The sequence below is a fragment of the Pongo pygmaeus genome, chromosome 16 (genome assembly GCF_028885625.2).
Source record: "Pongo pygmaeus isolate AG05252 chromosome 16, NHGRI_mPonPyg2-v2.0_pri, whole genome shotgun sequence".
In the NCBI taxonomy this organism is placed as follows: domain Eukaryota; kingdom Metazoa; phylum Chordata; class Mammalia; order Primates; family Hominidae; genus Pongo; species Pongo pygmaeus.
This window is the reverse complement of record NC_072389.2, coordinates 55,523,088-55,539,098: the sequence shown is the minus strand read 5'-3', so window position 1 is coordinate 55,539,098 and position 16,011 is coordinate 55,523,088. Positions and strand designations below refer to the sequence as shown.

General features: G+C 37.2%; 1 protein-coding gene across 7 annotated transcripts in view; it reads left to right on the top strand.

Moving 5' to 3' along the window:
* GABPB1 (GA binding protein transcription factor subunit beta 1) overlaps nt 1–15,608 on the top strand; it is a 79,811-nt gene extending 64,203 nt beyond the window's left edge. For all 7 annotated transcript variants that reach the window (XM_054452405.2, XM_054452408.2, XM_063652229.1 and 4 more), the window contains 3 exons: nt 3,183–3,368; nt 6,666–6,781; nt 14,074–15,608. In XM_054452405.2, the coding sequence (XP_054308380.1) occupies nt 3,183–3,368; nt 6,666–6,781; nt 14,074–14,226 (455 nt within the window). In that variant the 3' untranslated portion in view covers nt 14,227–15,608. The remainder of the gene's footprint in view (nt 1–3,182; nt 3,369–6,665; nt 6,782–14,073) is intronic.
* Nucleotides 15,609–16,011: the final 403 nt, after the last annotated feature.

Sequence of the window (16,011 nt, the reverse complement as noted above, 5' to 3'; positions counted from 1 at the left end):
TTTAATTACACTTTTTGTAAAATTACACTTTTTGTAATTATACTTTTGTAATGTGTAAATAACACATTAAAAACCATGCCATTTAGAAATAATTTTTAATGTCATTCCTCTTTTTGAACTAGTTATAATTAATTTTTTTATATGTAGACAGTTTTCAAACCCACAGAAAAATTGGAGAATGAACCTGTATAACTTTCACCTGTATTCACCAACTGTTAACATCTTGGCATGCCCATATGTTCTCTGACACATGTGTGCATGTACACACATACACACATATATACACTTTTATTTTGATAAGTTATATGAAAGTAGGCTGGAGACATCATGATACTTCACCTTTACTTTGGCATGTATCTCTCAAGAATAAGGATGGCCTTCTACATATCCACAGCTCCATTTTATTTTCTAAAAACATCAACATTAATTTAAAAAAAAATCTGACATATGGTCCGTTTTCAAGTTGTCCTCCAAGTGTCGTGTATAGTCAGATTTAGTTCAGACATTTCCAGGAAGAACACCAGTGAATTTTTGTAACCTCCCAGTGCATCACGTAAGGAGACTCATAATATCAGCCCATCCTGATAATGACCACTTGGTAGAATGATGACTGCCGGGTCTTTTCAGGCAGATTTTCCCCTTTGCAACTAATAGTAATCTTCGGTGGGATACTTTGAGAACATTTGAATATCCTGTCTCCCCACAAGATTTTACCAATGCTTTTAGCACCCACTACCGATCCTTGCTTGAATCAATTATTACATTAGGAGTTACAATGATTTATCTTAACTTGTCATTTTTTAAATGTTAACTGGATGTCTTTCTATCAGAAAGATCTTTCCCATTTCCTCCTTTCTCTCCTTTTTATGAGGTATTATTATAGATAGTTTTTTTTTTTCTTTTTTCTTTTTTTTTTTTGAGACAGAGTCTCACTCTGTCACCCAGGCTGGAGTGCAGTGGTGTGATCACTGCTCACTGCAGCCTCAACCTCCCAGGCTCAAGGGATCTTCCCACCCCAACCTCCCAAGTAGCTGAGACTACAGGTGTAAATCACCAAACCTGGCTAATTTTTAAATTTTTTGTAGACAGGATTTCACTGTGTTACCCAGGCTGGTCTTGAACTCCTGGGCTCAAGTGATCATCCTGCCTCGGCCTCCTGTAGTGCTGGTATTATAGGCATGAGCCAGATAGAAAGATTTTTTAAAATTCAGGCTGGGCGTGGTGGCTCACGCTTGTAATCCTAGCACTTTGGGAGGCAAAGGCAGGCGGATCACAAGGTCAGGAGTTCAAGACCAGCCTGGCCAATATGGTGAAACCCCATCTCTACTAAAAATACAAAAAAAAAAAAATTACTGGGCGTGGTGGCACACACCTGTAGTCCCAGTTACTCGGGAGGCTGAGGCAGAAGAATCGCTTGAACTCGGGAGGCGGAGGTTGCAGTGAGCCGAGATCACACTATTGCACTCCAACCTGGGTGACAGAGCGAGATTCTGTCTCAAAAAAAAAAAAAAATTCAGTGGATAGTAATCCATTACTATCATTCCTTTTGATGCTTTTTTATTGAAGTGCGGTTTAATGTACAGAAATGTTTATAGATTATAAGTGTACAGTTTGAGGAATTATCACAAAGGATTTACATAGGATAATTGTAAACATTGTGTAAACATTGCTCAGTTCATAAATGGAAGGTAGACAGTACATATTCTTTTGTGTCTGGTTTACATCACTCAGTTTTGTTTTTTGTCAGGTTCATCCATGTTTTGCATATAGTCAAATTGCTGTGTTTGACTCTACCATTGTTTATTTATTATCAAAGAATATCTGGGTTGTTTGTAGTTTTTTACTAGTATGAATAAAGCTACCATGTATGTTCTTCTACATGTCTTTTGGGATCAGTAGTTTGATGTAGGATTGCCTGTGAGAAAGGATTTTGGCAGTATTAACTTGCGATTTCTCTACCTAGACAAGGCCACAGGTGCTGCTTTAGCTGCCGGAATCCTCTCTAAGGCTTTCATAAATTATTAAAAGCATATTTGGGGATTTTATTTGTGGAAATGTTAACATATACTATTTACTATCACATAGTACCACATCTGTATGCCACTTATTATCAAGGCAAATCCTTGCTCACTTAATCCAAAAAGAGAATACTCTTTATTCTGTATGTCAACTCACACATAAATATAAATGGAGTATAATCATATTCAAATTCATCTTATGAATTGTGGATTTTTTTTTTTTTTTTTTGAGACAGTGTCTTGTTTTGTTGCCCAGTCTAGAGGGCAGTGGCATGATCTCTTCTCATTGCAACCTCTGCCTCCTGGGTTCAAACAATTCTCCTGCCTCAGCCTCTTGAGTCGCTGGGATTATAGGCATGCACCGCCAGACCCAGCTAATTTTTGTATTTTTAGTAGAGACGGGGTTTTGCCATGTTGACCAGGCTAGTCTCGAACTCCTGACCTCAAGTGATCCTTCCGCCTCGGCCTCTCAAAGTGCTGGGATTACAGGCCTGAGTCGCCAGCACCCGACTGAATTGTGAGGTTTTACGAAACAGATATAACCTTTGTCATGATATTAGATCTTCTAAATTTTGTACCTCATACAACCAAATAAAGAGAAATTGTTTAACCACTCACATGTAAAGATAGTTGGAACTGATGTATTGTAAATTATGAGAGACTTGTAATCAACTGGTTACATAGATATCTCCAACACCTCTGGCGACTGAGTGTTAAAACCATGTACAAGTTTTCCTGGGTAAGAAAGAAGCAGGGGACCAGGTGTGGTGGCTCATGTTTGTAATTCTCAGCACTTTGGGAGGTCAAGGCAGGAGGCTTGCTTGAGGCCAGGAGTTTGAGACCAGCCTGGCCAACATAGCAAGACCCCATCCCAGCAAAAAATAAAACTAGTCAGGTATGGTGGTACATACCTGCAGTCTCAGCTACCTGGGAGGCTGATTCAAGAGGATTATGTGAGTGCAGGAGTTAAGGATGCAGTGAGCCATGATTGTGCCACTACACTCCAGCCTGGGCATCAGAGTGAGACCCTATTTCTAATAAAAAAAAAAAAAAAAAAGAAAAAAGAAAGAAGCATAGAAAAGCAAAAGTAGCAGACAAATAGGTTTCTATTCCTACCATTACATATGTTTGCTGAGTTTTCTTTCTTTTTTTTTTTTTTTCCAGTGGTGGCCACGGAGGAAGTAGTTACTGCAGAATCTGTGGATGGTGCCATTCAGCAAGTAGTTAGTTCAGGGGGTCAGCAAGTCATCACAATAGTTACAGATGGAATTCAGCTTGGAAATTTGCACTCTATTCCAACCAGTGGAATTGGTCAGCCCATCATTGTGACCATGCCAGATGGACAACAAGGTTAGTAGTAGACATATAAAGTTTGTGTGTGTGTTTTTTTTAATTTCTATTTTCTTTAAGTCTTCCCTGCAGTCCAAAAAGATTGTGTTTATTTTTAATTCTCAGGAAATTGTGATATGTGTTCCAAAGAATGTATTTTTGCCTTGAGTTATATTTGTATAACCTTCGCAGTAGACTTAATTACCTAATTTTATTTGCTTAGGCTAATTAAAATTAAAATTAGCTTGCTTTCTCTGAGTATATACTGGGTGGAAAGAGAAATTGGCCCCAAAGTATTCTGGTTGAAAAATGAGCTTAAATGTCAACACAAATAATATCCGAAATAAATAATTCAAATCAGCATTGGACAGTAGTTTCCTAGATCATTTAATGCAATTCAAATACCATGTGAGCTTTTAAAAATACCATGTAAGAAAAAGCTACTTAAGAAGTTGGAGCCTGGGCAACATAGTGAGACCCCATGTCTAAATAAAATATTAAAAATTAGCTAGGCATGGTGACATTTGCTGATAGTCCCAGCTACTTGGGAGCCTGGAGTGGGAGAATTGCGAGCGCCCAGGAGGTTGAAGCTGCAGTGAGCCATTATCATGCCATGGCATTCCAGCCTGGGCAACAGAGAGAAACTTTCTCAGAAAAAGAAAAAGAAAAAAAAAAGGTGTACTTAGGACTTGTAGTAGGAATATGGTAGCACATTTTAGCAGCTGTATTGGGAATTCTAACATTTTTCTCCTTTTGGAAACCACAAAGGCTAACAAGATGAAACAAAAGCCTCAGCTACATTTTCAGTGAAACTAAAAGGCTGAGGAAAAACTCAGAATTCCACATTTTTAAGTGCTGCCAAAAGCTTCTGAAGCCATTACAGCCAGGGCAAGAGGACTCTTATGGAAATCCACACTGGTGCATCAAGGAAAGAAAAAGGGTTAAGCTCAGCAATAAACATGCTCTCTCAGAAGGATAGGGCCCCAGACTTAGTAGGAAGTGCTGCATGCAGGACTGAGATAGAATAGGGTATGAATACTGAGGCAGACAGACGCTGTAGAAAGTGCCTAAGTAAGCATTGCCCTGTACCTTGTCTCCCCCTAAAAAAAGTGTCCACACATAATCTTTGAGAAAATGACTAGGGCTAGTATGATGGCTCATGCCCATAATCCCAGCACTTTGGAATGCTAAGGTGGGTTGATTGCTTGAGGCCAGGAGTTCAAGACCAGTCTTAGTAACACAGTGATACTCGTGTCTACAGAAGTAAAAATGACGAAATTAGCCAGGTATGATAGTGTGAGCCTGTAGTCCCAGCTACTTGGAAGGCTGAGGCAGGAGGATCGCTTGGACCCAGGAGTTTGAGGCCGCAGTGAACTATGATTGCAACATTGTACTCCAGTGTGGATGACAGAGCGAGACCCTGTCTCCACAAAAATAAAGAAGGAAAGAAAATGAGTAGGATTGTAGAGCGTGTGCCTTTCATGGCCAGTGAAGGGCAGGGCTTGAGGTAGAACTTCACCTAAACCAGGTTTGGTTTTGAGTGACAGAGGAGGCATGGCATTGAAGAGAGACCAGATTTCAAGAAAGGAGTTTGTTGCTGTAGCAGTAGGAGAGGAAACCCTTGACCTGTGAAACCTGGGAGGCCATTCCGTCCCACTCTGCCGAAATCTTCTGCTGATAGCTGGTCTGAAATATGGATTAGGGTCAGATGCTTTCACAAAGCGTTAAAGAACTAATTCTAATTTTTAGAAAAGAAGAAAACTTTAAAAATATTTGTATCAAGCAGACATAACATTGTTTCCAAAACCTGTATCATTATACAGACCAATGATTTCTCACAGCTCTGAAGGCTACAAGTGCGAGATCAAGGTGTTGGGCAGGTTTGGTTTCTTCTGAGGCTGCTCTCCTTGGTTTGCAGATGGCTGTCTTGCGGCCTGTCCTCACATGGTCTACCTCAGTATTTGTGTTATCTGTGTCCTAATCTCCTCTTCCTGTAAGGACACCAGTAGTACTGGATTAGGGCCCATCTCGTTTTACCTTAATTATCTGTTTAAGGACCCTATCTCCAAATAGAGTCTCGCTTTGAGGTACTGGGGGTTAGGACTTCAACATGTGAATTTGGGGAGTGGGAGTACCATTCAGCCCATAACAGATATCAAGTTTTTTTCTGTAATTAGCCAAATGGATTCTAAAGTTTATGTTGATGGGGCAGAGGGAAGAAGAATAAGGAAAACTCTGGAAAAGAATAGCAATGAGAAAGTTGTACTGAATATTAAAAAAATAAACTTTTAAAGCCTTCCTGAATTAAAAATATATAGTTTACATGTGAATTATATAGACTTTACAGACAGTCTAATAAACAGATATAAATTCTAATTTTTTCCTGAGTTAATTTATGTCATGAATAAAAAAGAAGTAAAACCCGAATTCTCAATATTTCTAATGTTTTAAATTACATTGTACTAAATAAATATTAGTTTACTATTTTTAAATTTTTATTTACATTTATAACTGTCACTAAGAGAGTTTTTCGTGTTTTGGCAAAAAATTTTAAAGGCCATAGAACGATTGTAATTTTCCCCATTGTGATTATTAAAATGGCTTTGCACGGTTTCAGCTTGCACAGTCATTTTTATGTTCCTTTACTGCTGTGCGAAGCAAGGACAGCCTCTCTATATAATTGCATTTATATAAAGAGCTACTAAAAATTGAGAAAAAGCCCAACAGTACAATACAAAAACAAGCAATGTTTACGAACTATCAGTGCTCATAATGGAATATCCACTTAGTGGATATTATACAGCTAAATAAACAAAAGCTCTCTATGTAATGATGTAAGATACTATAAGTATTTGGAGTGAAAAAAGCAGATGCAGAACAATATATCTATTGTATATATGCTACCTTTTATGTAAGAAAGGAAAATGAGAATGTATACTAATTTTTAAACAAATTAATATAAGGATAATACATAATAAATTAATAAAATGATCATCTGTTAGCAGGGGTGGGCATGAGGCCTCTCAAAATATGCTTGTTAAATATTTTGATGTTTTGAGTCATGAATGAATATATTATCTATATAATTTAAAAAATGTTTGTAGGTACTTTAATAAGTAGATTTCAGTAAAAAAGCAAGAAGGTAGTAATAAAAAAGACAAATATGGATAGTCTCATAAAAAACAAATCAATGATTTGGAATTATTGTTTTGGAATGTACTTATTTTAGATGAGTAGCATCAACAATGTCAAGACTAGTTTTATTTCTAATAAATCTCTCTGAAAATGAAGTAATACATAATTTTTTTTTCATTTTAGTATTAACAGTACCAGCAACAGACATTGCTGAAGAAACTGTTATAAGTGAAGAACCACCAGCTAAGAGACAATGTATCGAAATAATTGAAAACCGGGTGGAATCTGCAGAAATAGAAGTAAGGAGTCTTTTACCCGGTGTGCTTTGCCGCAGTCATCCAAAATAAATTCAATTTTTTTTGTCTTTTATATTTATTACTGACAGTATTGTTTTGATACAGAATGAAAGTGCGTAGTATTTTCATTTTGTTTATTTTTGCCTTATACGTATAGCAAGCCCTCAATAAATAAATATTGAATGAATGAATGAGTGAGTGAAGAATTTGTTTATAACTGTCTGTCATCTTGATAACACTGGAATGTCTTTGGTTCTTCCACTTCATCCTTTATATTTTAAACTCACACACACCATTCTTACGCGTCACTAAAGGAAAATACCAGTATATATTGGCTAAAAGTTTTTTTTTTCGTTCAAAACTGAAACTCAAATGCCTAATTGGGTTAGGGGGTCCTCTTGAAGTTTGATGTTTGTCAAATGGGTTATTTTTTAAAAGCAGTAGATAATTGCTTATTTCAAGGCAAGTAAATGAATTTAGACTAGCTGTTCATAGGATTCAACATTTTTTCCCCTCTCCCAAAGTAATTTGTAAGTGTAAACCAGTTTGTAGGTGTAACAAACCCACGGTTGCTTCACAGGTTTTTTTCTTGACTGACTGTAAATAAAATTTTGTTCCATGAACTTGATAATAAGTTATACCAAATGAAAACAAAGTTATACTTGAATAACTTTGAAAGAACAACTGCAACCACTGAACTTGAAATCAAATGAGCTGAGTTGGAATCCCACCTCTTGCTCTATTAGCATTGAGGCAAGGAATCTTATCTTTCTGAGTTTCAGTTTTATTGTGTCCCAAACTGGAATTTAGAATAATAATGTCTCCATTTTTGGGTTTTTATGAGAATTGAAAAAGTCAACATAGTCATACAATATTTATATCTGATATGTGTTTGTAGTAAACTTGGTGAATATTTAGTAATTTTTTGTAAAGGTTCTTGTTATAGAAAGGAGATTTTTAAAATAAGTCACTAAAAGGCAACATAAGTCAAACTAAAGACAGTGAGAAAATACCCTTCCTAAATTCATGTAAATATAAGACTGGTACATCTTTGGCCACACCACAAATACATTATCGAGTTTAAAAGAATCTGATTATTAGTTTAACCAGAATATTTGGTAAAATTATGACTTTAAATATTGATGTTGGGTTGTTTTATTTCTTCAAGATTTAAAGTGATATGTAGGATGTTGAAGTTCTTATTCACAAACTAACAATTTTTCCATTGAATGGTATCAGTATACTTATTATTTAATAATTTTTGTTTTTCTGATATGTCAGATGATCTTTTTCAGACACATAAGGTAAAAAAATTGTCATGTACTTACTTCGCTTTAACTATCTAATAAAGTATTATTTTAAAATTACTTGAATTTTTATTAAATGTAAGCTTATTTAATTCAACAGATTATATTTTTAAACAATGAATGTGCAGCCTATACCTTTATTTACCTAATGACCAGTGAGCATTGCTGTTTCCCTCAAAGTTCAGCCTGATTTCTTTCTTACAGTCTTTTGAGAGACCAGGGAAAATAATTGCAAATAACAGGGAAGTATGAATTGAGAGGTATATAAAGTAACTAGGGCCAAGGAGGTGGAGCTATAGGGAGATTCAGTTTTAGCTTGGTATGAAGAACAGTGGTTTTTGGTTTGCTTGCTTTGTTTTGATTTTAGTAATTAGAGCTTTCTGGTAATGGAAATCTTATTCTCCATCACTGGAAATGTTCAAGCCAAGGTTGCATGACTTCTTAGTGCTATTTCAGAGAAACCTGGAAGCATACAGTGAGTATACAGGTAGTGGTAGGCTGGAGATATAGAATGAAGAGATGACCTCCAATGTTTTCACCAAACCAGGTAATAATTTCCTTATAATACATGAAGTCGTTATTTTGAATTTATTTTCTTAGGTGGCCAAGGGGGTTATCTTGCGGGGAGACTTTTATACTCCTAAGGGACAGCTTGGCCATTAACTTTCAAAGTTTCTCTAAAGCAGCGTCAGGAGACATATTTGGTTGTCATGACTAGTGGCATTCCACTGACATGTAATGGGTAGAGGCTAGGTAGACATCCTACAATGCACAAGACAGCCTCCCACAATAAAGAATTGTGTGGCCCAAAAATATCAATGATGCTGAGATTGAGAAACTTAAAGAAATTTAAAAATTAACTCTATACAAAATCTAATGTTTGAGTTTTCTCCATGTATCTGTGACTGCAATGACCAGAGTGACTGTCCATAAAGAAGGTGCTAAGAGTTGGCCGGGTGCAGTGGCCTACGCCTGTAATCCCAGCACTTTGGGAGGCCAAGGTGGGTGGATCACCTGAGGTCAGGAGTTCGAGACCAGCCTGGCCAACATGGCAAAACCCCATCTCTACTAAAAAATACAAAAATTAGCTGGGTGTGGTGGCATGTGCCTGTAGTCCCAGCTACTTGGGAGGTTGAGGCAGGAGAGTCGCTTGAACCCAGGAGATGGAGGTTGCAGTAAGCCGAGATTATGCCGTTGCACACCTGCCTGGGTGACAGAGTGAGACAAAAGAAAAAAAAAATAATAAGGTGCTAAAAATTTATGTTTACAGTTTCCCAACTAACAATGGAGAGGTTTGCCAAGAGTCTCTGGAAAAATTACTTTAAATTGTAGAAAGTGTATTGTAAATTTTGTGGGGCTTTACATCTGCATATGGCAATATAGGAAATAAAATAGGTTTTTTTGTGGAAGGAAAGGTATGAATAAGACACCAAATTGCAATAATGTATATAATTTTATCTTCCACTTATTACTGCATTGAAGATATTTTTGGAGGAAGAGTGTTATTTACAGATTTCCAAAAATAACGTTAGAGTATTCTGAATTGAAATTAATCTTTGTACATGTGTAAGAAATGTATTTAGTGTATTAGGAGTAACAGATTTCTATTAATTACTTTATTGTGTGACTTCAGGAAATACCTTTATGTTTTCTTTGCCATGGAGGTTAGAGATAAATGTTTATTAGTAAATTTTATTTTATTTTTTTAGATAGAGTCTCTGTTGCTCAGGCTGGAATGCAGTGCTGTGATCTCAGCTCACTGCAACCTCCGCCTCCTAGGTTCAAGTGATTCTCCTGACTCAGTCTCCTAAATAGCTGGGATTACAGGCATGCATCACCATGCCTGGCTAATTTTTGTATTTTTGGTAGAGACGGGGTTTCACCGGTTTGGCCAGGCTGATCTTGAATTCCTGACCTCAGGTGATCCATCCGCTTCATCCCCGCAAAGTGCTGGGATTATAGGCATGAGCCACTGCGCACGGCTGTAAATTTTACTTTTATGAAATATTTGTGTCCTTAACTGGTGGTAGATTTGAGATCCTTAGTGCTCTCTTAAAAACTGATTTCTGTAAACTTTATAAAATGTTTTATTTGATGCAAAGTTTTTCAATCTGTTTTTTTTTTATGGCTATCTTTCCTGATCTGCCACAATTTAAAAATGTTTATAGTCACATCTGTCTCTGTTTTTTTTTTTTTTTTTTTTTTTCTTTTTTAAGGCAGGGTCTCGCTTTGTCACCCAGGCAGAAGTGCAGTGGTGCAATCATGGCTCACTGCAACCTCAAACTCCTGGGCTCAAGCAAGCTTCCCACCTCAGCCTCCCAAGTAGCTGGGACCGCCATACCCGGCTAAGTTTATTTTTATTATTTTTTTTCTTTTCATAGAGAGGGTGTCTTGCTATGTTGCCCAGGCTGGTCTTGGACTCCTGGCCTTAAGTGATCCTCCCACCTCAGCCTCCTGAAGAGTTGAGATTACTGGCATAAGTCACCATATCCAGGTCATATCTCTTCTCTCTCTTTTTTTAAATTAGTATTTTTATGTATGTATGTATGTTTGTATTTATTTATTTATTTATTTTTTGAGACAGGGTCTCACTGTGTTGCCCAGGCTGGAGTGCAGTGGTGCAATCACAGTTCACTGCAGCCTTGACCTCCCTGGGCTCAAGCAATCCTCCCACGTCACAGCCTCTTGAGTAGTTGGGACTAGAGGCTACACCACCATGCCCAGCCAATTTTTGTATTTTTTTGTAGAGATAACGTTTTGTGGCTGGGCATGGTAGTTCATGCCTGTAATCCCAGCACTTTGGGAGACTGAAGTGGGAGGATCACTTGAGGTCAGGATTTCAAGATGAGGTTTTGCCCTGTTGCCCAGGCTAGTCTCTCACTCCTGGGCTCAAGCAATCCACCCGCCTTGGCCTTCCAAAGTACTAGGATTACAGGCATGAGCCACTGCATGCCCAGCACTATATCTCTTTTTTCTAAGGCTGGAGAAGGCAAAGTTTTTTTTTATAAATAGCCAAGTACCAAATATTTTCAGCTTTGTGGGCCCTACAGTCTCTTTGTCAACTACTCAATTCTGCCATTGTAGTGAAAGCAGCCATAGACAATTTGAAAATCGCTGGGTGTGGCTGTATTTCAATAAAACTTTATTTATAAAAACAAAATCATACTTGTTATGTTTGGCCCAGGGCAGTTAGAAAATTGATGTTTACACACAAGCAAACAGCTCACATATCCTGCCCAGTTTCTCTCTTTTAAAAAACATTTAGGCCGGGCGCAGTGGCTTAATGCCTGTAATCCCAGCACTTTGGGAGGCCAAGGCGGGCAGATCACGAGGTCAGGAGATCGAGACCATCCTGGCTAACACGGTGAAATCCCGTCTCTACTAAAAATACAAAAAATTAGTTGGGCATGGTGGCATGCGCCTGTAGTCCCAGCTTCTCGGGAGGCTGATGCAGGAGAATTGCTTGAATCTGGGAGGTGGAGGTTGCAGTGAGCTGAGATAATGCCACTGCACTCCAGCCTGGGCAACAGAGCGAGACTCCGTCTCAAAAAGAAAAAAAAAATTATAGTGTTAATTGTACTTTCAATCTTAAAGATTAAATGTATTCAGCATGCAGTGCTAATGATCTTTGTCTTCTAGGTTTTATAGAATTAGCCAAAAAATGCTGTGAAATGAGTTTTTTATTTAACCTAGTAGGCAGAAGGGAGCTATCTTTTCATTTTTATCGAGATAAATTGTACTTCTTGAAGTTAAAATATGCAATATGGAAAATAGGATTAGGTTCTTTTCACTGTCAGGCTACCTCACTCGGTTTGCTTTCATCTTCTGCAATAATTGTGAATCCTTTCCTGACTCTAAATGTTAATAAATAGGTAATACTAGAAGATGCTTTAGAGTTAACCTCTTCCAATATTTCCTGCTAAATCAAGGTAAATTTTTACCCATATTCAAAACTTTGGCTACCAAAGGATTGGTCTTATTTTTCACATACATGTAAGTTTTTGTTTGTTTTCTCTTTTTTCTTTTTTCTTTTTCTTTTGAGACAAGGTCTTGTTCTGTCACCCAGGCTGGAGTGCAGTGGAGTTGCTCACTGCAACCTCAACCTCCTGGGCTCAAATGATCCTCCTGCCTCAGCTTCCCAAGTAGCTGGGACTACAGGCACATGCCACCATGCCCATCTAAGTTTTCTATTTTTTGTAGGGGTTTTGCCATGTTGCCCAGGCTTGTCTCGAACTACTGGGCTTAAGTGATCCGCCTGCCTTGGCCTCTCAAAGTGCTGGCATTAAGGTGTGAGTCACTGTGCCCGGCCACACGTAAAATTTTAAAACACGTGCATGGCTGTGGACACTCCTGCCAGAGCTGTGGTCTAGCTCCTAGGAAGTAACATCCAACCTTCCACCCCTCACCCCTTCCATTGGTGTCCTTAAAGTCCTGCACAGTTTGTAGCCAGGGTACTGGCATTGATTGCTTACCTTGGACTCATCCTAGGTTGTCTTTTCTGACTTGTTCCTATCTTGGCTGGATTTAGGATAAGAGGAGGGGAGAAGTGTTGGGAGGCAGCAGGATAGGGCCTGGGCCTTGCTTAAACTGGGAGTAAGGGGCATTCCTTTCTTCTACTGGTACATTTTGTGTAATTGGAAGATTTGGAGATCTTTTGTCTGTAAATGAATCACTCCTACATCTGGTGGGCCCATGAGAAAAAGAAATGTTGGATCTAGCTTCATTCCCATTGTGGGGAAGGAAGTGGAATCACAGAAAGGCAGGAGGATTATACATGCTCCTGCTTGTGGACCAACCATATGAATAGAGAAGGTGAGGAACCCTTTGGTGTTCGCAATGGGCAAGAGTCAAGGAGGCAGAGGATATATAGAATAGGATATATAGAAAGAGAACCTCATACTGTGCCTCCCCAGTGGTCGGCAAACCACTTACCTTTAGTTCTTTCTGGCCAAGTGTCTTGTCCACTGTGGACCTATCATTCTTGTGATAGTCTGACCCCTGGCCTTCACCCCACTCAGAGGTCCTGGGCATCTGTGATGAGGTTGCCTCATTCCTAAGACCTGGAAACTAACCTTGAGCTTTGGTCTGTGGAGGTTGAGCTTTTGTCCTTGTGCTCACTTAGAGGTGTGGGAATGGGTTCGTTGAAATGTTTCTCCTTGTTTTTCCTGCAATAACTGAATAGGGGCAGAGTGAGGAGGAAGAGAAGAAAGAATACCATTTTCATTGGATTGGATTTGTGTTTCAGCTCTCAATTTGTTGAGGAATTTAATGCATATATTTTATACCTATATAATTTAATCATTGATAATTTAGTATTTTATTGGTTTATTAAATAGTATAATTTAGGAAATACTGATCTTGATCAGCACTTTTCATTTTAAAGGTGAATTATCTTGCTTGCTATTGTAAATGAAAATAGTTTTAAAAGCAGTAATGTTAGAACCCTATAAATCCAACTTCTTACTATGTGACCTTGGGAGAGCTACGTCATCCCTGAGCATCATTTTTCTCATCTTTAACTTGTGCATAATATCTGTCTTAGATGCTTAGTGTTGGAAATCACCCTGTTTACTCATATAGTGGGTGCTCAGTAAAATTGTTTTATAATTATTACCTTTAGGTAAGAGCACCACAAATGGAAATATAAAGAGGTGTGGTTGTATATTTCCCTCTTAAAAACTCTTCGCTAGTTTTTGTAGTACATATAAAAGTACCCAGTTTGGAGTCTTTGTTAGTCTTATTTCTAAATAGGAAAATAATTTCCTTGTGGTCAGAAATTAATCCATATCTCATAATGTGGAGCACAAAATTAGGGACTTAAATATTAGTGAATTGATTGAAAAGGCAAGATGTCTAGGAAATTTCAATAGGTGGCTGCTTTTAGCTACTACAGTTTTTTTTTTTTTTAATTTGAAGGATGCATGCATGCTTATATGTATTAATAATGTATTTTTGCAAAAATTAAAAAAAACCTTTTCTTTTAATTAGGAGAGAGAAGCTCTTCAGAAACAGCTGGATGAAGCAAATCGAGAAGCACAAAAATATCGACAGCAGCTCCTAAAGAAAGAACAGGAAGCAGAGGCCTACAGACAGAAGTTGGAAGCTATGACTCGTCTTCAGACTAATAAAGAAGCTGTTTAATTGAAATGAACATGTAGTTTGATTTTACTTTTGGTCAAGAAAGAATACAATCTTGAACTGTACACAACAAAGGTACAGCCATGGGAATACAGAATGATAGAAGAGACTACAGATGGATAATTGGACTTAAGCCATGAGCTCTGAGTTCTTGTAACATAAAACTTTACTTTAGAAGTTGTGAAATGTATTTAAAACTGAATTCTGTAAATAGTTTTTTTTTTTTTTTACAGTTCCAAATGAGTTGATAAAGATTGTTGAAGAGATCCAAAACCACAATAAGCCACTGTTTTTGTGAATTCTTTTTGATTTTAGTACAAACCTTAATTTCTCAGAAACAGAACAGTTTTAAGGGTGATCGTTGTTGGTTAGACCAAATGTTGTGTAATAATTATGGTGGACTGATGCTGGAATTACTCCTGTAGGTATAAACCTCTATATGAAGAGAAGATTTCTCCCAGGAAATCTTTGTACAGCTTTAAGTTGTGTCAGATTCTCTGGAAACATTTTTTAGAAAGCAAAATTTTTATATTTGTTCAATTTCAGCTATACCCAAGTAGATTTACATGTATATGAAGCAAATATTTTAAAAAATTTCTGTTTGTACATATTCTGCATGTTTTATAATTTCAAAATGCATCACTTACATAGGTATTTCTCCCACAGAAATGATGAAAGTGACCAGAAAAAAACAAAAACAAAACCCCTTTACTCTGTAGGTCATTGAAACTAAGTAAGCTAGCAGCTGGTTTTATTGGAATGACAGTGTTCTCGGAAGGAGCAGCCTGCAAGATAACTTGAATTTGCCAATTCTGCAAAATCTGTGCTTTTTCGAAAATTTAAGAGTGGGGACGTGAAACTGTATTCTGTGCCTTCCATCATGATTTCCACATGAAAGCACTTTAAGGCACTGGATTTTAAGATAATGTTTTTGGAAAACCCAATGCATATGGGTTTCTGAAATACTTTATGGACTTATTTCTCCCCAGGAAATTATTCTTATGGAAAAAAATTGCTTTTGTATGTAGAACAGGAACTTTTTGTATTACAGTGATGCAATAGACATGTCTAATGTAACTTCTACTTTTCCCTTTGAAAGCTCAGTGTCTGTGCTATGACTTGATCTCATCACAATATTGTTGAATTCCACAATGTATGGACATTAAACACTGGCAGACTGTTCACTTTTTCTTTTTTTTTTTTTTTTGGTAAAATATTACTTCAAATCCCTTTTTCTTGCTTTATTTTTCAATGTTTTATTGCTTTATGAACTGTTTAACCCTGAAATCCCTCTAGGTTATCTATACTGTATAAAAAAGCAATTACCCTTAAAACTGTACTCTGGCCTACTTTTCTATTTTGCAATTAAATATCTTTTTCACATATGTTCATTGTAGACTTATGTTTTTTATCACATCTTATTAACACATTAAAAATGTTATCCTACTGCATATTTGAGCCACCATATGAAAATATTTTATACTCTCCACAAACAACACGACTTTAAAATTTCTGAGGTAACTCTTGAGAATTTGTTAACTCTCTCACTGGAATTACCAGTATATTTGTTAATGTAATAAAGGAGTCTATGGTCTGTCAGCCTGATGGTTACTATTGGAAGCGCTTAAAAAGGGTTTAGGGCAAATTGAAGAACTCTGTAAGGAAGAGGAAAAAGATCTTTTTTAATTTTCCACTAAATTTGACATATTTTAAGTGATCCAAAAACTACTTTTTAAAAATGCCAGGCCATATTTTCAATAGCATGAAGTGACTTTTTCTGCAGTCCTG